The sequence below is a fragment of the Dunckerocampus dactyliophorus genome, chromosome 6, assembly GCF_027744805.1.
Source record: "Dunckerocampus dactyliophorus isolate RoL2022-P2 chromosome 6, RoL_Ddac_1.1, whole genome shotgun sequence".
In the NCBI taxonomy this organism is placed as follows: domain Eukaryota; kingdom Metazoa; phylum Chordata; class Actinopteri; order Syngnathiformes; family Syngnathidae; genus Dunckerocampus; species Dunckerocampus dactyliophorus.
This window is the reverse complement of record NC_072824.1, coordinates 8,135,271-8,156,185: the sequence shown is the minus strand read 5'-3', so window position 1 is coordinate 8,156,185 and position 20,915 is coordinate 8,135,271. Positions and strand designations below refer to the sequence as shown.

The window sequence follows — 20,915 nt, the reverse complement described above, 5'->3', positions numbered from 1 at the left end:
TGAATAGCAAACAATAATGTATCATAGGCCTTTCACGATACATTTTGCTGGACGATAATTGTCCGACAAATTATTTCCGATAAACGTTATTATTGCCAACATTATTTTGGGACCATTTTTTCATTAATGTATGGCATAATAATGCAAGTACACTGTATCAAAAGATCAAGAGCATTTAACGTTATGTAATGTTATCAATAAAATAAATTGAACACACGCGTCTTGTCATCCAGCCTGTTTGTTAGCAAGAGAGGAGGAAAACAAACACGCATGCACATGTCAATATATCGAGGCCGGCAAAATGATCAAGTTAGTTTTTATCTATTGTGGAGTTAATTGATTTATTGATTATCGTGGCAGGCCTAATATATCAGCTTGGAATGTCATTCATGCCAGTAAATCAAGTGCCATAAAACCCCACATACACACATACAGGGTGACTCCAGGGAACAGGATCCCCCAACAGGCCCACCATAGGATCTTAGTGAGGCCCCTGTGCATGCGCCAGTCTCTCTAGATGTGGACAATGTTTGGGAAAATGTCCAAAGCCTCAAAGATGCTAGACTGATTGACTGCCATGATTCTATAGACTGGCAGTCGTGTGTTTTGACCATGTAAGGAAAGAGCACAACCTTGAGACAACAGGTTGGCATAATGGTTTGCAAAACCTAGAAGTCCGACTGCTGGCCAGACTCACGCTAGAAGTGCTTCCGATCTGACCTCATCAGATCTGCTTCCTCATCATATCGTCATCCTCCTCTCATTTGGGAAGATGGAATGCCTGAATACATATTTGCTTGGTCATGTGACTGTAGGATATAAGCTCATATTGTACACTGCGTCTATGAAGTCATCTATCCTCTTTTGTCTATTAGGTCCCCATATACAGTATGTGGGGGTAGCCTTTATCCAAATCTCCGACCTCGTGTCGCACTTGACATATTTCCATAACACCTGCTGATTAGCGAGACGCGATTACAACCTTGTGTCCGGTTAAGACTTGCAACAATTATTTTTGTTATTTCATAGATAAAAGTGCTGAGTCAGCATTCTCCGAGCATTCACCTGAGCCAACATTAACACGTGTCAAAGCAGTCATGCGATTGTGATGTCACTGAAAACTTGTATATAATGAGAGCTCGCCGTTCACCTCGACACACAACCTCCTGAAAGGGTCGTTCCACACACGCTCCTCAGAACAACTCAACTCCCGTAAGTTTTTTTTTTTTTGACACACTATTTGGAGGAGCTTTTCTGGTTAGCTTGATAGCCTTAAATCAAGCGTACTGATGTGTGCTGTGTATGTTTTTATTGATTCATTCATTTATTTTAAATTGATATATTATTTTTATGGGCCTGGGCTTTATAAGCTCATCAACGGCATGCATGAGTGAATTACTTGCAATGGATGTATTTATTGTTGATGCTTAGCTACAATGGTGATGACTTGAAGTGAATAAAATGCTGTTGTTTGTACAGTAGTGATGTTCCAAGATGTTTCAAGGCTTTGTGTGGGGCGGGGGGCGTGCTACTGTGGCCACTGGGGTGTGGTCTCCTGGTGTGGGACCTGCCCTGCTGTCCTGGTGTTGCGGGTGGTGTGGCCGTATGTGTGTGTGTGTGTGTGTGTGTGTGTGTATTTGGGGGGTGACAGCAATTGATAGCAATGCAAACGCTCTAACTAATGCTAGCATGCTTACTGTTCTGTCTTACGGAATCATTTGATTTGCTAACTATGAAGTAACTCCAAATAAATCTATCATTATTGCCCTTGCAAAAACTGTTGAGAAACCTATTTGTGAATAAAAATGAATAAAATCTCCCTTGTTGTGTACATGATGTTCCAAGTTGCACAAGCATATTCACTGCCCTCTTCTGAGTAAAAACAAGCACTTTCACTGTCCTCGCCCATGTCCTCGCCCATGTCCTCGCCCATGTCCTCGCCCATGCCATTTTGCTAACATGACAGAATATCATCAGTCATATCATGATACTAGCATAAACGCTATAACATCATCATCATCATACTTTTTAAGCTCCCCCGTCCCTCATAAGTGCATTTGATGGCTTGTTTGGGTTTTCAGGTCCATTTTGACGTAACACAGTCCACCAGTCAGGATGTTTGCTTGGCGTCCAGAGATGATGCTCTTGTTGCTCGTGACAGGTGAGTGATTGACGTGCGTGCTGTCACATCATGCTAGCGTATGCGCAGTAAATCAAGTAGCTGGAACGTCGTGACATTCACACACAGAGTGTTGACGGTCTTTGGTCTTTGCTGTGAACTTTGAACCTGGACAACCCCTTCATGTGCTCAGGTAACATCATCATGTGTGTGTTGGGCAGTCCTGGAAACCTCACACTTCAGACCCGTGACACCAACAAGACAAACAACTCCCTCTTGTGGGAGGAAGCTTCCGACCCCGTGCAAAGTTTTGCCATGTCCGAGGGCATCCAGATCAACATCACCGGTACCACTTCCCACCTGATGATGATGTAACCAGTGTCTGAGCCTTTAACACCAACGTCCTCTGCTCTCCGCTAGATGACACTCAGATGGTGGTTTTAAGCTCCGCCCCCGCCCATGTGAGCGAGGGTGACAGAGTGACCCTGAGATGCACTTCCGCCTTCTCCTTCCTCCAGCCGGAAGTCCTCTGGTACCGAGATGGCTACCTCCTCGGTGAATCTGGCCCAGCTCTGAAGTTGGGCCCCCTGACTGCGAGCGATTCCGGCAACTACACGTGCGCGCTGGCGAGGAACAGGACCACCATGTCGCCGCCCTTCAGCCTGAACGTTGACGCGCATCAATCCAGTTAATTCTGTCCTGCTTTTGCTCCTCCGTCTTTGTAGTCTTTGTCTTAGATTGCAAAACCTGCACAGGTGTTGGTGATGTGACTGACACTGTCCCCATCCATCAGGCCCACACAACCTGGACGGTCTTCGCTACACCTTGTCTGACACGGTGAAAAAGGTGGCAGCCGCCATCGTTCACGTCCGTTTCACATACTGGTATAAAGAACGCAACATTACAAAACAACAACACAATGCATGACAGTAGTCACCTTCACTCAGATGCCCTCTTCCCATGTAGGGGCTATCACGAGTACTCTCCTGGCTTCATCGTGTCTGAGGACGGACTGGTCGTCGTTGACAACTTCTGGTTCAGCGAGAAGAGGCTTGTAAAGGTAGGCCGTCGTGGCCAATAGGAAGAAAGTAAAGGTGGGCAGGACCTGATGATGTGACATAATGTGCAGAACCTGCAGGTGAACCTGACGAGTGGTGCCATGTTTGACGGAGAGATCAAAGACTTAGACCTGACCCATGGCCACGCTGTGATCAAGATCAACACAACTGTGAGTGACATCCATGAGGCTGCTTGTCCATTTGTTGTCTCTTGAAGTCAGGGGTGTCCAAACCTTTTCTGGTGGGGGCCACATGCAGAAAAAATGGGGTGGGGTGGGGCTGCTTTGACACATTTTGTACATTTAAGATGCTAAAATCAATTCAATGTAGGTGAATGCATGCTAAGCTAGCTTCAGTAGCATATAAGATGTTACAAACGTCAATTAAGCTCAGTAATAATGATTTTTACAATATGCAGAGGGCCCATAAAAAAATGAGCTGCGGGCTGAAAATAAAAAGCAGTTTGGACACCCCTGCTTTCGGATGTACAGTAGCTCGTCTGCACGGTCTATGCTAACGTAAGCTAACTCTTGTTGTCATCTCAGACCAAACTGCCATTTGTTCGGCTCGGCGACTCGGCGGACCTTCAGCTTGGTGAGACGCTGCTGGCCATGTACAAGTGGAACTGGAATGGAACCCTGTTTGGGACCATCAAGGAACTGGATGGCAGACACATCGAAATGGAAGAGATCAGCGGGGTGAGTCACGTGATACCTGCTTTTATTGGAGTGTTGGTTTGGTGCTGTTCAGGTTCTGATGCTGGTCGTGATGACGTCTTTCAATTTATTCAAGGTTTGAAATAAGCCTTGATTTTGTTCTGTGTTTTCTGACAGTGCGGCACCCCAGATGGTCCACTTGTCACCTTGGTGAGTGACGTCTTCTGACCTTCAACTCAGCTCCTCCACACCAAACTCATCTGAAGCGCTGCTAAGGTTCTTTAATCCATGAGGTTGTTTTTATCCTATAGGATGGACAAGTGGTCGGCTTCATCAGGGGTGATGCAACTTCTTTGACCACCAACTTCATCAGAGAAAGCCTGGACAAGATCAAAGGTTGGTGCAGCCTTCACACTGGTGTCAACATGAGGATGAACATTTGTGTTGTTTTGAGCAGGGATAAACGGCAGAGAGAAGTACATCGGCGCCAGGATGATTAGCCTCACACCCACGTAAGCGTCTCACACACACGCACACACAAGTTGATGATGATGATGATGATGACGCTTGTTGTGGTGTGTTCAGGTTGGCCAAGGAGCTCAAGGTGGGACAGTGGGACTTCCCAGATGTCACCTCTGGTGCTTACGTCGTGGGCTCCTACAGCGGGTCTCCCGCCAAGGCGTAAGCACTCGTGACACACTGATTGTATCAGAGGAGGAGGCGGGTCCAAAAAGCTGTGTTTGTTGTGTTTTAATGTGTTTTTTTGTCTGTTTGCAACACAGCGCCGGTCTGCAGAGGGGGGATGTCATCGTCGGCATCAACGACAAGCGTGTGACATCCGCCAGTGACGTCTACGCCGCCATCGTGCAAGACGACGCGCTTCACGTGCTACTGATGCGGGGCAACAAGAACGTCACTCTCTTCATCGTGCCCAAAGGAGATTGACCCTTGAACCTCCAAGCAATTCGGCGAGTGCTACCGCCACCCGCCCTGAGCGTTTCCACGAGCTGCTACAGTTAGACTGGCACCGTGGAACACCTCCTGAGTTTATGGTGGTTACTAACTGTCTTCCTTTTCAATTTAACACTGAGCCCTGATAGGTGGTAGGAAGAAGGAGGGCTATCTGTCATGCTAAGAGTTTCTACATGCATACTGTATGTGCCAAGCAAATCCACACATATACAGTATAGCTACAATATTTGTCAACTATTCCATGTTTGAATCAGTAGTCATATTAGCTGAATGCAGTAAAATGAGGACCTGGAGAGCAGCACGGGGCGAGGGACCACGGCATGGCCTACACTCTTTGTGTGTTCATTTGAAATCATATTACAATCTTCTCATTTTTGTGTTTTACTATTTTTGCTAATTACTATTAGTGCACTTATTCTTTTTATACCCCACACACACACACACACACACACACATTGGCACTTTCCTCTTTTGACCAAACGTTTTCCCCGTTTCTTATTTTTGACACACGACTCTTTTTACCAAACATTTGTCCCACTTTTCAAGGTCAACTCCAGGTCGATATCGGGACTAGTAGTAATTAGCAACTTTTTACACATTTTGCCAAGTACTATTAAAACTGCTTTGTGTGGTTTTGTATTTGTATACTGCCCTTGCATAACCCTGCAATAAACTTTCTTTCTGTGCAACTGAAAATCACTTTGACAGGTCCTTGATGAAAAAAAACATATTATTGTTTAATTATTCTTAGGACAACAACTTTAAAAGACTTTTTATTGGTTCTTCTGACCAACAAACTTTTACAACAAACTCCTGCCATCGACTCCAACCACGGATGTAATTTGGGATGGGGATAGAGGGAGACATGGCCCCTTTAGCTTTAGCATTCAAAAACAATATGCTATCAGTGGTTTACAGTCACATACATTTGACCTGAAGCTATTTATATACACTTAAATATACAGTCAAACTTGTCTATAGCGGCCACTAGAGGGAGTCTGCAAAAGTGGCCGCTCTAGACAGGTGGCCTCTATAGACAGGTTGGCGTCCAGTTTGAATGTTGACCAGTAGAGGGAAAAAAAAGAAAAAAAGGGGAAATAACAATAATAATAATGTTGACCAGTAGAGGGCACTGCAGACTGCGGATAAAAGTTGTACAGCACTACTAGGCTTGTTATTATCATGGTTCATGGTTTTAATCCTGAACATGCATGAGTCAACAGTAGCACATCACATAGTACAATTCACAATTTTGCATGTCCAAAAAGGAGTAGGAAGAAGCAAAGCTTATTTAATCCTACCCCTCATCAGTTTCACATCAGTTGCAATACATTTATTCACCTCTTGTTCTTCCAAGTGTACTTTGTAGGTCTACATGACAATGTAGTGCAATCATAGCCAAGGTTTTTACTTGTTTTTTTAAGGTTTTTACTTTTACTAAAAGGAAGCTAGAGGCTTAATAATAACTGATAGAATATATCCACGACCCACAGAACAAAGCTGTGCTAGTAATGTCTTACGCTTGTTTTTAATATTTTACTTTTTATACGGTAGAGTTGTCATTACAGCTTTAGTTCATCAGGAAGTGACGGGAAGTGACGGTGGGCGTCCCGAGCAGGAGAGCTAGGCTCAGTGCTAGCTGTGAGTTTCGAGAGAGTTGGGAAGTGTGTTTATGTTGACGTGGATGTAAAGTCCTGCAGTGTTCTCCGCTGTTAATAAAGCCATTAAAGTGCATCGGCGACGTGAGTCTCTCCTTCCCCACAACAAGCGGCATTACAGTATTGACCAGTGCACACCAGGAAATAAACGGTGTCATTTCTTACAGGCATTGGCTGGACAGCTATGTAGTGGGGCTTGTTTAACCTTTGCCTTGTGGGCAAGCAGGAAGGAGAGACGATGCTGAGAGATGTGTGTGTGTTCTGAGCTGCTGTCTGGTGGCCGCGTTCAATAAATAAAGTTGGCAGAAGCAACAGGAGAAGTTTCCTTCTTTGCTTCGGAGCTGAATAACACTGACAAGTTAACAGACTAGTAGCGAACGGAAAAGAAGACGGCTTTGTTTGTGTCGAATACAGAAGATGAGGACTTTGATGGATTTGTGGATGAGGATTGATGAAAAATAACGTGAGTACATTCTAAAATACTTCAATTAAGTACAACCAAACTCAGTTTTGCTCCCGCTGCCGCATGCACGCTAGCGTATGTTTTTTTTTTATTGTAGCGTCGCTGGGAGCACGTCCTGTTCCCAGCCTACTTTGCGGTAATGTTTTGGTGCAAATGCTCTTAAAGTTACATGTTTGACCAGGAAATAGCAAGCTCAAAAGAAGACGGCTTTTTTATGTGGAACAACTGACAGTTTGTGTGGATCTTGTGAATGATTGTGACTGAGCTAGGACTCAGTAATTAAAGTCTACACGCGACGGCTTCATTGATTGAAAAGCAAAACTTTTTCGTGCATGAAGCTTCTACTTGAGTTGGTAATTTGGCCGCTATATGCGGTCAGATATTGACAAAGGGAGACAAAATGGGTGGCCGCTGGCCACGTTGAACAGGTGACTGCTATACACAGGGTCTATAACATGTAAATTTGCTGCGGGGGATTTTTCAGTGGCTGCTATAGGCAGGTGGCCATTCTATAAAGGTGGCCGCTAAGACAGGTTTGACTGTATACACTTAAAACATGCATAAACCTCTTTTTTACATCTTAAAATAACTTGAAATATTGAACATAATAAACTGTGCATTAAAAAAGGTATTTTGCATGGTTACATTTTGATAAAGTTTCACATGAGCACTGATAAACAGATAAGTAATCATGCTACATATCTTTTATTCCAGACGGATGTTGGCATCCTTCTGTTTGAAAGGCTTGAATTCCAGCTTCACTTCTTTGTCCACTCATGATTGCTATGATTTAAGTCTGCATATTAATTACCAAACTTTTTAACAATTTTAACAATAAGTCCAAATTGGGCAGTGTGAATGCAGTGAAAGTATCGGCTCTGAAACAAAATCAGTGGTATCGCACATCACTAGTACGTCACTAAACCTCACCGCCAGGCTTTTGGCTCGATGGCTCGACTGTCGTTCAGCGGACCCTGGTTCAAGCTCAAGACGGAACCAAATGGGTTACAAAAAAAATGAAATACTTTGTACCTGCTTTGAGCTAAAGAGTGCCACCATGCTCAACCTCACAAGGTTTCACCTACACACAGAAAACATTTTTTTTACTGCGGTCATCTCAGCTCGAAGCTTTAATTATTCAATATTTATGCATGATGGGATGTGTTAGACACCCAACTGCCTTCACACAGATGCTTTCACCCACCTTCTGGCTTTATTTCTCCCAAAATGGCAGCTCCCAAATAATCCCTGTTAATTCAATTGAAGCTATAGCTAGCCTAACCCTCTGATCTTTTTCTAATAGAGGCCCCGCCTGTGTTCCACAAAAGGCCATGACCCCACATTGCGGGAGGTTTAGACCATAATCTGTGTTTACCCCTTGGAAAAAAAGAATGGATTGGTTTTGTTTTTTTTTTAACAGGATGGCTCTCTTAGATCAGGGGCGTCACACTCTGCCTCATATTATTACTAGAGGTGTCAAAAATAGCGCTTTAACAGCGGTAACTACTACGTTAAAGTTTTTAGCGTCATTAACGCATGCGTATCATGTCAAGCCACACCTCTCTGTAAGCATAGTGTCCCCACACGGTCACACCGAGTCTGACACTTTATTCTGACCTGAAAACGTCAACAGCAGTGCAGTTCCAACACCATGTATGCACCTCCAACTCACAAACACGTCTCTATTCCGCTCGTCCTGGGAGCGACAATTCCTCATTGTCACTAGTCAACCGCCAGATGCATTCACTGACACTCTGAAAATCACAACAACCTCTTTATTATGCGCGTATGTGTGGTCTAAATAAACAGAAAAACTCATAACTCTTACTGCAGAAGTACAATTTGATGCGTTTAGGTATGCCCGGAAATCCGAGGAAATACATCTATACTCAAAACATATGAATTCAGCTTAAATTACTTGGTGTCTTCATGGCTCATAATAGCGTGATTAACGTGTTCTGCTACTATTGAAGAGACTAGTGTTAGACAAATACGTTTTCAAACGTGTGGTATCTTTTAGCATCAATTAAATGTTCAGTTCATTTCGAGCTGTTAATACATACACATACTGTATATAAAATGGTGCCCTGTCATTACCTTTTTGCTTATTTATCTTTCTGTTCATAAAATACAGTAAAAATTGCCAGATTTCACACAGAGTTGCAAATGGTGATTAATCATGATTAATTAATTTAAACTGTGATTAATTTGATTATAATTGTAATCATTTGACAGCCCTAATTATTACCCATATGTTTATTTACTTATGTTATTTATTTATTTATTTTGCTCGTGTGTTTGAGCAAAAGCCTGCCACACAACACTCAGGCACAATACCAAAAAATATACCAAATAACAACAGAAATTCAACAAAAAATGCACCACCACAACACGAAAACAATTAAAACAATGGGTCGTCCTGGTTGTGACATCACTTCCACACTCTGCTCCACAGAGACTGTTTTTAGTGATGAAACCTTTCTAAACGTCAACATTCGAGCACACATCTAACATAGGAAATATGCCTTTCATTGTAATTTTCACAGCGAAAATAATCAGATTAATGTGGCAGGAGCACTTTAAGCGTCTTTTGGAATTAAAAAAACAGTTTTTAAAGTATTTTTTATGTAATATAATGTATACAGTTATAAAACTATTTAAACATAAAAGAATAACCATTCATATTAATACAAATAAAATAATTAAATAAAATAATTTTAAAAAACGTGTCTGTTTGATGTGTAAAATTTCCAGGCTTTTAGCAGGCCACATAAAACTATATGAAAGGCCAAATCTGGCCCCGGGCCCTGAGTTTGACACCTGTGCTTTAGAACAGGAGCGTCCGAAGTGCGGCCATTTGTGGCCCTCGCTGCATAAAAAGGAAAACTTTCAAAAAAACCCCAACAGCAAATATGGAAGAAAAGAGCAGTAATTTTATGAGAATGGCATCAAAATATTAGGAGACTAAAGCTATAATAATAAGCAATAAAAGTGGTAATCTTACAAGACAAAAGTTGGCATTTTACAAGAATAAAGTCGGAATATGAGGAAAAAAATATTCTAAAAGCATAAAGTTGGAAAATTTACCAAAAAAAGGATGTTTTTTTCAAAAGTCGTACTTGCATGAGAAAAAGCAAAACAAGAAATAAATGTGCAATAAGGTTGGGAAAACTGTTATACATGTTAATATGTTATATGTTAATATTTTAGGATAAAGTCAGAATATTCCGAAAAGAAGATTCACGGGAATAAAGTTTAAATATTCAAGATTCAAGATTCAAGAGAGTTTTATTGTCATGTGCATGGTAAAACAGCAGTTATACCATGCATGTGTAAAAAACTGAGCAAGAAAGTGTATTGTAAGGAGAAAAAGTTCTAACATATTTCTAATACGCTTTGTCACCTACTGTATAACACAAAGCTTCAGATGGAGTCTGCATTTTCTTTAAATATATTCAATTTCTTAACATATCTACATGGGTTGGTTTACAAAATATCAACCATTGTTCCCCGTGTTCTTTGACTTTTCAGTATGCGGCACCCCTGCTTTAGCTACATTAAGTCCACATCCCCGGTTGAGGGAAAATCTGCTCTTTGCCATACGGGAGCCGGCTTGGTCCATAGCCATGTTGTTGTCTATGTATGCATATGTGTGTGTGCTTGTTGTCTGACATGGTCTGCTTTACATTTTTAAAAAGCAACACACTCACGCACGCAACATGTCGCCTACAATTACACAGAGAGTATTACCATCAATTATTCAAATCATCTCTCGTGTGTTAGCGGTCTAAGGCGACGCGCTACCTGCTAGCACTCGTTGTAAACAAGTGTAATTCGGTGCAAAGCAAGCACAAATACCGCATGTCAGGGTGTAATTTAGCTATCATTTATTTATTGAGTGGCCTCCTCAACAGGCAGCGAGAGAGGCACTGTGTTTAAACTCCCCGAGACACAAGCTCTCGCAACGTAAGTGTTAGCTAGCTAACAGGATTACACAGAAAACTGCTGAAAATGACTACTTTTATCCCAATTTTCTTAAAAGTTAATATTGGTGGTGGTCTTTGCTTCTTCCCGCCAAACAAAAACACCAACAGATTTTTGTTGGTTCGCCATTTGGTTGTGAAGTATTTAAAACTAGTGGTGTAAGAATTCAATTGTCCATAGTTCTGCTTAGATTCAGAATAATTATTGTATTGTTGTATTTGGTGTTTTAGATTTCTACATTTTATCCAGTAACCTTTTTTATTGATTTTTCATTTATTCATTCATTTTATAGCCAGCAGAGTGGCATATCAGAACATAACATATGGCAACCAGAGAGTACTTGTCTGATAATTGCTTGGCTGGGAAAAGTGAGCGTCTGGTTTTGGCGCTGCATGATACCATTTCACTTGGGCACCGCTACGTCTTTGATACTATCTCCGAAGTTGTTAAATTGGTAGGTCGACTCCGTCCCCCAATTCTGTGTCAGTGGTGAAAAGCACTGAATAACAAAAAAACAGCTTTTAAGCTCTGTGTAAAAGGGGCTATTGGATGTCACCCGAGCAGAAGCACCTCTGGCCCCATGGGGAGCAGGATTATGACAAACAACCATCCGATTTTCTCCTTCCTCTCCCCCCGAAATCCTCTCCCAACTCACCCCACAGTCCCCTTGTATGATTAAGGGTCAAGCATGCCACCTCATCTCCAGGCCTTCATTATGTAAAAAAAGGGCTGGGGATTGTGGAGTGGGGGTGGCTGGCCGACAGGGAAGAGAAAGCGAGGACAGAAACGCCAACCCTGGCACATGGGCGCTAATGAAAGCCATGAATCACGGTGTGGTCTTTTAAAAGAACATTTAGTGGCATCATTAACTCTGCACAAAAGGCCAATAGACAGGTCGCCCCACCAGCCAGCCCCTTGCCCCATCCCCCTGTCACCCACCCCTAGCGCTCTGCCTTTCATATCCCCTGGAGCCGCCCCTCATTAGGGGAGACACCCATACGGCACCGGCTTGACTGTGTCCTCCTGCATGGATTTGACAGAGATCTAAGGCGACTCCCTCAATATGTTTAATTCTTATGAAACCAGACAAAAACATGTCTGTTCCGGATTTAGAAATACTTTGACAAGGAAAGTTGGGAGCAAAGTCCAAACAAAAGCAAGCTATTTTGGTTTTGGAAAACATATTTGGAGTGGACACGCTCCTCTTAACCTGCCACTTCCTGTTTGAACAAAAACAACTCTTCCCCGCAGACGCCCTACAGCAGGTGCCTGTGGTTAGTCTTCAGGGGCGGTGACCTTTTCACACAGCCTCAGGACAAAGTGACTCGCCCTGGAGCGACACCCCTCCCCCCATCCCTTTCCAGCCCTCTATCCCTCACTCACTTTAGCTAGAACCTGTTGTTGCTGATGTACCGATCCTCCACGCTAGAGCCCCACCGTGCTTCGGGGAACAGGGCTGGGGCCTCATTAGGAGCTCCATGATGAAATGAGCTGAAAGGCCCGAGCCTCGAACGGCGGCAGGCAGCAATCACGGTTGCCTGAACTGGCACGGCTCATCTCAGCATCCCCCAAAGGCGTTAAATCATGGATAACCTTCTCCCGCTCTCTTAACCAACTCACCACCACCACCACTGCACTGCTGCCGTCTCAACAAGACTATGCCTCATTCTCTACATTTTCCAAGCCCTTATTCCCCGCCTCACTTCCTCCTTCCTTGGCCTATTACCGCTACTCGCCACATTGTACTTTCACCGCTTCGCTTGCGAGAGGCATCAAAGTTTAACATCGACAACTCGCGGCTCCCGGCCGTTGCATTGGCTTTGCGTTCTCTCTCTGATTGTTTGTCCAAGGTTTTCATCATGCGGTGCAATTCCACTTCACTCAACGTCTGTCCTTCGCCAACTAACTCTCAACTTTTAATACGAACTACAGAATGTGCCAAGATGTAACTTACAAAGGGAACCATACAGTTGCTATTCCAATGAAAACCCCGTATGTCCAATTTTCGTCCTTTTTCCAAATGAAAGACAACACTATTTCACAACTATTTCACCGGAAACGTAAATCTGCATTTTCACAGTCACCGCTGTATGTTGTGTCACGTTTTAATGGATTTGCATCAATATCTGTGCGTAATGATGACTTCAGACAAAAATGGGTAGTTCCGACGTGACAATGTCGCACGGTAGCCAAGTGGTGGGCTGAAAAAAATCTTTAATTTCAACATTTTTTTAGGGTCACACAGTGGCGAAATCTGCAATTTACTAATTCCCCCACTAGCTAGAGTAACTACGCTCTAATGTTTGTTTCCCAAAGCCTGGTACCACCTCAGCTCTACTTTCTATTGACTTGCTTTTCCATTGGCAAAAGCAGGTATTATGAGGTACTATGTGTAGTACCTGGTCAGCCGAGTTCTCAAGCATGGGTGACATAAACCACTGCTGGTTGCTCATTGGAAAAGCAGCTTTGTGGTCGTCGACAAAAAAAACACACACGCTAACATTAGCCTACACTGTTGGAAGCTTCAGTATTATTCACCACAGTCTCCACTTTCTTGTTGCCCTCAGTATCCTCTTGGATAAAATTTGATACAGGAGACCCTCATTCTCCTTCATTGTTGTTTGCTAGTGTGCCCTGTTAGCAACTGATGCGTTGTGTAGTTTCCCGTTTCACAATTTTTTTTTTTTAGTAGAATACCCTAAATGCTCGACATGAGCATTCAAATGTATGCCAAAACTCAGATAATGCCTGTCATGGTCATCTACATTCATGCATTTCCCGCTCGTTTTGGACTCCTAACATCGTGTCCACCAGGAGTGTCCAAGCTTTTTCCAGACAGGGCCACCTAGTGAAAAATGAAAGGATGCTAGGGCCACTTGGATATTTTTATAAAGCAACACATGCAGATATGCTAAGAAATTATATATATTTAAAGATAAAAAACTACATTTCAGCTTGTAAATGCCTTTATTCTCATTATATTTGGACTTTATTCCCATCATAAAACTTTTTCCCCAGTCAAATTTTTCAAAATGTATTACAACTTAAAAATAGTGTAATTTTTCTTTAATATTTCAGCTCTATGCTAATAAAATGACGTAATTTTCCCTCATATTACAGGTTTACAAGACTTTTTGTCTTGTTAGAATGTGACTCTTTTTCTCTTAATACAGCGTTCCCTTGCCACATGGCGGTTCACCTTTCTTTTTTTTAAGTGCAATTTTACTTTTTTTTTTAAAAGCGCATGAACGCGCATTTTGTTCTGTGACCTTGTGGTGTATTAGAGCGATCTATCTGTGCTCTGTTGTATGTGTCTGTTATTGTATTTACTACTGCTACCAGTAGAGGGTGTTGTATACTCATGTTGAAGCTGTCCCTGTGCAGCTGCCCCTCATCTATGTGTTTCTGTGCCTGTATTAGCATATTAGGAACCCACAGTAGACAATAGCCTGCTAAATATAAAGCCACAACAGTCCTTGTTGGCTAAAGGAGAACCCGTCCATTGTGTTCTGCGTCCTGATTGGCTGTACACCATTGTCAATCAATCTCCTTCATGCCGTTAATAGTAGCTTGCAAACTAGCAAACTGTGTGAGCTGCTTGCTAACCGCCACTTAAACAATAGAAGAAGAAGAAGCTAACCGGCTAAATGAATCTTTGGTTCCAGGAGTACGACGAGGAGGACGACGACAGCAGGAGCAATATGTTTTAGCAAGGATACAAAAACGCCACAGCCGAATGGCGCCAGGACGAGGCACAGTCAGAGGACTGAATACGCGTGAGTGACTCATAATTTCTTGTGTCCAAACAAGAAGATTGATCATTAAAATTCAAACAAAATTTGAACTTTGAGAGTGTTTAAACATGAGACAAAACTGAGAAAATGTTTATGCCTGTCTGAGAAAAGTGTATAAAGTGTATTGTGAGGGTTTTTACAGCCCTAAAACATACATGGTAATTGCAAACAAAGTTGGCTACTTTGCGAATATCACTTATTGCGGGCTATTTTGGGAACCTATCCCCCACGGTATTTTGACTTCATACTTTTTAAATTTAATTTCTGCTCTGTTTTTTTTAAAAACTTTATTCAACTATTTCAATTTTCTTCTTGTAAATTTTCATCTTGTAATTAGGACTTTATTCCCATAATATTTTGCCTTTATTCTCACAGCATAACTTTTTGTGCAACCTATTTTTCCAAGAATTACAACTTTATTTAATTTACTTTTAGATTACAACTTTTTTCTCTTAGTATTTTGACTTTATTTTTGTAAAATTACTGCTATTATTAAATTTTTGCTGTTGGTTTTTCAATTTTTTTCCTCAATAAAGGAGACCTATTATACACATTTTTGGCCCGTTGTATTGAGTTCTGGATTCCTATAGATAACCCGCACAGAAAGCTTTCTACATCCTTGGTTTTCCTGTCTCCCAACCAAACGGTCTGTGTAATGTACTCCATCCTCTAGGTACCACTTCCACCGAGCCCACTCTGCTGTGATTGGTCACACTCCCAAGCGCTCCTGAGGACTTCCAGACAGCTGTCGAGCCCCACTTCCTAATTTTGACGGTACAGAACTTCATAGTAATTGGCGATTTATCTTTTTAAAATGTCCGCTTTTCAGATGGTAACGTAGGTCCGCGTTAATTGAGTGCAGGCAATCTTGGCACAACATCAGTAATGGAAATGGGGTCATTACACAATATTTTGCGAGACTAACCGTATTTAAAAAAGACGGGTAGACCCACTGATTGTTGACATCGGTGAGCTTGTAATTTGCATGCATATAACACTCCCTCTGCTCCCTGTATGCACAATGTATCATGCTACATAGACAACCGCTTTTGTCCGATTACTTATACAAAAGGAACACAGGACACTGATAAATTGTAACAGCTTGCTCTTCTGACTCTTCAAGTAATGTTGGAAAGGCGTCAGACTTCAGCAACAGTTTGGCGGATAGTCTAGCTTCGTATTAGCTCGTGTTCACAAAACAGTCCAGTGTGAAGTGCCGTTGACAGAAGAGCATATTTTCCTCTTGCTGAGCGGAAATCAACAACTCCAACTCCAATCGTGCCTCTTTAGGAAAGCTAAACAAAAATAGCTTTCACTCACACCCGAACAAACATTTCCTGGGAGCCATTGCTAACATGGTGAGCAGAGCGGGGGGAAGGGCAGGCCCACAGCGTGTATCTGGACATGCCCACATAAGGAAGTCCGGGTTGCGTTGATGTCAGTGGAACAAAATGTTAAAAAACGTCTATAAAACACAGCGTGCATAGCCGTCCAAAACTGCTTTCAGGGCTCACTTCCAAATATGCAAACCTCATTATCTGACGCGTTGGCATCATTTAACACGAGGTTACATCGTAACAACATTTATAGGTCAGACAAGAGAAAAAGCATAACAGGTCCCCTTTAAATGATGTTTTTAGAATGTGTTGCGGGCCAATAAAAAAACAGCCACGGGCTGCAAATGGCCTCCGAGCCACACTTGGGACACCCCTGGTGTAGACATTCAAGCATGAATTATCTTTACCACTTTATGCATTTTTGTATTCAATTGTAACAGCTGTGTTGTTCAACCTGTGAGCATGTTTCAACCTGTCCTCCATCCATCTTTTTGCTGACCTACCTCGACACTGACACTTAGATATACTGTAGTCGCAATTCCCCAAGCTGTGCTGCGGAGCTGACATGCAGGTGTAAGCGCCTGCAGGTATGCAGGAGCCTAGCAGTCTGCTCTGCACGCAACCCACCAAAAGAATCAAAGTGACGCTTCCCTGGCAAACGGTGGCATTTGATGTCCTATCAGAGAGAAGTGGGGGGAGTGGTAGTAGAAGGGGGATGGGGGGGTTTAAATGACTGCAGAGGATACACATCTATAAGTGCCCCAAAAGTCTAAAAATGTCGGCAGCGAGCAGCGAGGCGTAGAAGCAGGTGACAGCGAGCATTATACGGCCTTTCTTGGATATACCTTTGAATTATTCAAAGCCACTTAGTCGCATTTGGTTGCTTGAGTGTTGGGGATGAACTACACCTATGCAGGGGTCAGGACGGCTGCCATTTTTAATACATTCATTACATTTAGGCGTGTTATTTTATTATGATTAGAAGCCTTTGCTTTATTTCTGCAGGCAACAGCCTCCCTCTCTGCCACCTATGCTAAATTTGCACCTTGTATTAAAAGCATAATTCTATGTTGAAGCTAGTTTAGGGGGAATCCTAATGTTATATTAATCAATTCAAGCTTTAATTAGCATGCAGGAGAAGGCTTTAATGTGCAAAAAAAGAGTAGATTATTATTATTATTACTACTACAGGTTAATAAAACTTTGGCTTTCTTAATTTTTCATACTGGTTAGTGCATGTTTAAATATTTAATGAGGTCTTTATGCTCCAGATATTCCAACAAAAAGGTTAATAAGCCCTAAGATGGGGGATCTGGTATGATAATCGTTGTGCGGATGGTCGTCCTACAAAGGGAAGCAAGAGGTAGCATTGAAGGATCCCAAAGCAGAAAGTAGAAGACACTTACACACGAAAAAAATCTTGCAATAAATACAGATAAACAGTATTGTTGGCTTTAATATTGTATTATATATACCGTTTTTATTACAGTAGTGCAAAAAAACACTTTAAAATTAATTAGCGGACAAAACATAAATGCTTCGGTAATTATTTGGACCACAAATAAAAGAAATGTAAAAGTAGGATTTATGTATTTATGTCTACCTTCAATGGGGCACATTAAATAAATAAACACTACTGTACTGTAAATCTAGTATTTTTTGAAAACACTTTTGTAATACATCACATGATTTTTATTTTATTTTAGAAACCTTTTAGATTGTTTTTAAACATTTAAATTCAAATTCTCTTTCATTGTCTTTAATTCTAGTTTTTTTTTTTATCACCATTCCCTTCCTTCATGATTGGCTGGAGTAAATCACGGCTGTCTTATTGTGATATGTCATGCGTGTATTTTGACGTAAACTTAAGTTACCACATACACATAAAACCTACACATTGACATCCGGGGGGAGACAGGAAAACCCAAATGTCATTTTCCTTTAAGTCATCTTCTGCCATGAGGGCCGCGCTGAAAGCATATAGCTCTTGCTTTAATTAACACTCACTCTGCGGTGTGGCGTTGCAATACCAGATGAATATTTCAGAGGCCACGCTTGGTTTTTAAAGGCCGCCACCATTTGAATAGAGCTTAATCGAGTGACGAGACATTCCCAGCGACCGCCGTGTGCATGAAAAATGCACAAGCCACTTAAAACCAATGGCCAGTCACAAGAAGACACTTGGCCCCTCAAGACAAACCGTGACTTGAGGAAGAGCAGGCATATTTTCAGCACACATCTGCTGGCTAGATTAGCCTAAAATGGTTTGATAGTGAAACATTAGCTCTCTTTTTCAAAAGTAATGCAGAGTTAATAATTCAAGTAGGCCTCATTCTGCGCCGTATTAATCGTCATGGCGATCACCGCCTATTTGAACTGAACCTTTAACGCCACACGAGCTCATTACGAACAGACAAAGACAAGGAGTGATGTGTGTGTGTAGGACAGTCATCACTGACAAGTCTTTTTCAGAATTTGACACGTTGTCCACTTCCAAATGAAGCAAAAATATTGCACTTTGGTAACAGTAAACAGTGGAACTTCAAAGGCCGAACATAATCCACATGACTGGTGTGTGCCGACAAGCTCCTATATGGGTTTCATCTTTGACCTTCATCTTTTTCCAATTTAATAGCATTCTTCCACATATACAGGCCAATACATAATGAACGTTTGAAGACAATCAGAGTAAAATTGTGACTGGTAGAGCGCCGACTAGATTAGCCTTAGATTGACTAGCTTGTAATGGATGTCATTCAAAATCAATACTTCTTCCTGCGATATAGGACAACAATCTGTAAAAAAAAAAAAAAAAAGATTCTTGTTCTTGGTGGATATTTTTTATGAAGAATATTATATAAACTACTACTACTGACTAGAACATGCATGAATTTAAACTATGACCCCAGCTACCTTTGCCATTTTGAGTTGGATGTCCTTCAAAATCAATAGAGTTCTTCCACAGATATAGGTTAAGAACACGTGAAAATTTGAACAGTAGATTAAAAAGTGTGACTGGTAGAATGCCGACTAGATCATGTAGCGATTCAAACTTCGACTTTAGATACCTTGAGTAGCTTGCATTGGATCTTATTCAAAATCAATACTTCTTCCTGAGATATACGACAACAATCTGTAAAAAAAGATTCTTATTCTTGTTAAAAAAAAATTCTGAAGAATATTGTGGATTGCTGGAAACTAGTAGAGTGCCAACTAGAACATACATCATTCTAAACTTTGACCTCAGCTACATTTGCCTTTGAATTTTACCCTTCAAAATAAATGGAATTCTCCCAAAACTATAAAACAAACTCTTGAAATGTTAATGAAGATCAGATTAAAACTGACTGGTAGAGCGCCGACTCAAACTTTGAACTTTGTGCTTAGCTAACTTAGCCATTTTGAGTTGGATACCCTTCAAAATCAACGAGGTACTTCCTGAGATATACAATAATAATAATAATAATAACCTTTGTGCAGTCCTGCCTAAAATCAATAGATGTCAAATGTGGAAAATATCAAGGTCCTTTCATTGACTCATGTGCAGTTATGTTGAACTCAGGAGTCCCTGATGAGCACCTGTTCATAAAAATTAAAAGCAGACATTTATAGCATAATTATTGATCATATCAGTCACTTATTTACTGCACCACCTTCCCTCTCTGGTGTCTTTGATTAGGCGGCGTAAGCCCACCAGAGTGGGGAGGAGATATCAGCACATACAACAATGTTTACAGGGACGTAGAATTATTAAAGCATGCGGCGAAGCCTCCTGCGCTAACTGCTGAAATATTAAAGCCAATAACTCAAACACATCTTGGGAGGTCTAGGAGTAGAGCGTGGGGGGGAGGTTACTGACTGTACTGTCACATCATCTGTACATCATTAAATTGTAAAAGTGTATATTTCATGCTCACTTTTACAACTCATGCACAAACTATTAGCATTAGCATTTTTGTAATTCCCACTCACACTGTCATGAGTAAATCGCCTGTAAAGGGAAAGCTAACGTTTGTCGCGCTCTATGTTCAGCTTGTTGCTGTGCCACTTGAGTTTTGGTTCTGGGGTTGGGGGTTAAAGGTCAGAAAGGTACGTCATAAGCCAAGTTACAATAGATGTTCAGTCCAGTGGCGGTGGTCTTCACTCAAGGTCGACAATGCAAGCAGGCTCAGATCTCCTCAGATGCCAGAATTGGTTGGTTAGGGTTTAGAATTCATGCTTAGGGTTATGATTAAGGGTTGGTGCGGCTCGGGAACTACTACCTTTTGTTGTGAATTCAAATACGAAAAAAAGTTCAGTTTTTCATGGTGCAGGTTTGCATTTAAGCTAGAAAATGCTAAAGGGCTCCGGCCTCCTCAGGGGCCAGAATTCATCAGTTGTGGGTTAGGGCAAGGGTGTCCAAACTTTTACCACAGAGCCACATACTAAAAAAATGCAAAGATGCAAGGGCCGCTTTGGTAAAGCAAGCCATGCTAACAAGTTATACACTCCTGATCAAAATGTTAAGACCAGTTGAAAAAATTGCAGGAATTTACATTTTGCATCAGTGGATCTTAAATTGGTTCTAAGTACAGCTTCAAAATGCAAAACAAAGTAATGGGAGTGAGACAAAAGAAATGGTGTCAGCAATTCATTGCAAACAAGCATTAAAGTGAAATAGGCTGTTCATCAGTTGATCAAAATACCACCGCATTTAAAAGCCAAATCTTGGCAAAAATGTGGATTCAATGTCATTTTCTGTCAGGTATTCATTCACACTGTCATGATCTCTTGATGGCAGAGGCAAAAAACCTGCATATGCAAGGCCTCTCGCAGTTCGACACTGCTGCTGAGGTTAGACGCAGTAAGACATTAAATTTCATTTCATCGGCCCT

The 20,915-nt window shown here is 41.7% G+C and overlaps 1 protein-coding gene across 1 annotated transcript; it reads left to right on the top strand.

Annotated features, from left to right (window-relative positions):
• The first annotated feature begins 1,130 nt into the window (after nucleotides 1-1,130).
• On the top strand, nucleotides 1,131-5,501 carry LOC129182780 (serine protease HTRA1B-like). The gene is made up of 13 exons (XM_054779281.1): nucleotides 1,131-1,212; nucleotides 2,082-2,161; nucleotides 2,313-2,465; nucleotides 2,540-2,806; nucleotides 2,913-3,003; nucleotides 3,086-3,179; nucleotides 3,249-3,347; nucleotides 3,723-3,875; nucleotides 4,011-4,043; nucleotides 4,145-4,229; nucleotides 4,291-4,345; nucleotides 4,419-4,514; nucleotides 4,616-5,501. The coding sequence occupies exons 2-13, from the start codon at nucleotides 2,116-2,118 to the stop codon at nucleotides 4,776-4,778; spliced, it is 1,335 nt and encodes a 444-aa protein (XP_054635256.1). The 5' UTR covers nucleotides 1,131-1,212; nucleotides 2,082-2,115; the 3' UTR covers nucleotides 4,779-5,501.
• The last annotated feature ends 15,414 nt before the right edge of the window (nucleotides 5,502-20,915 follow it).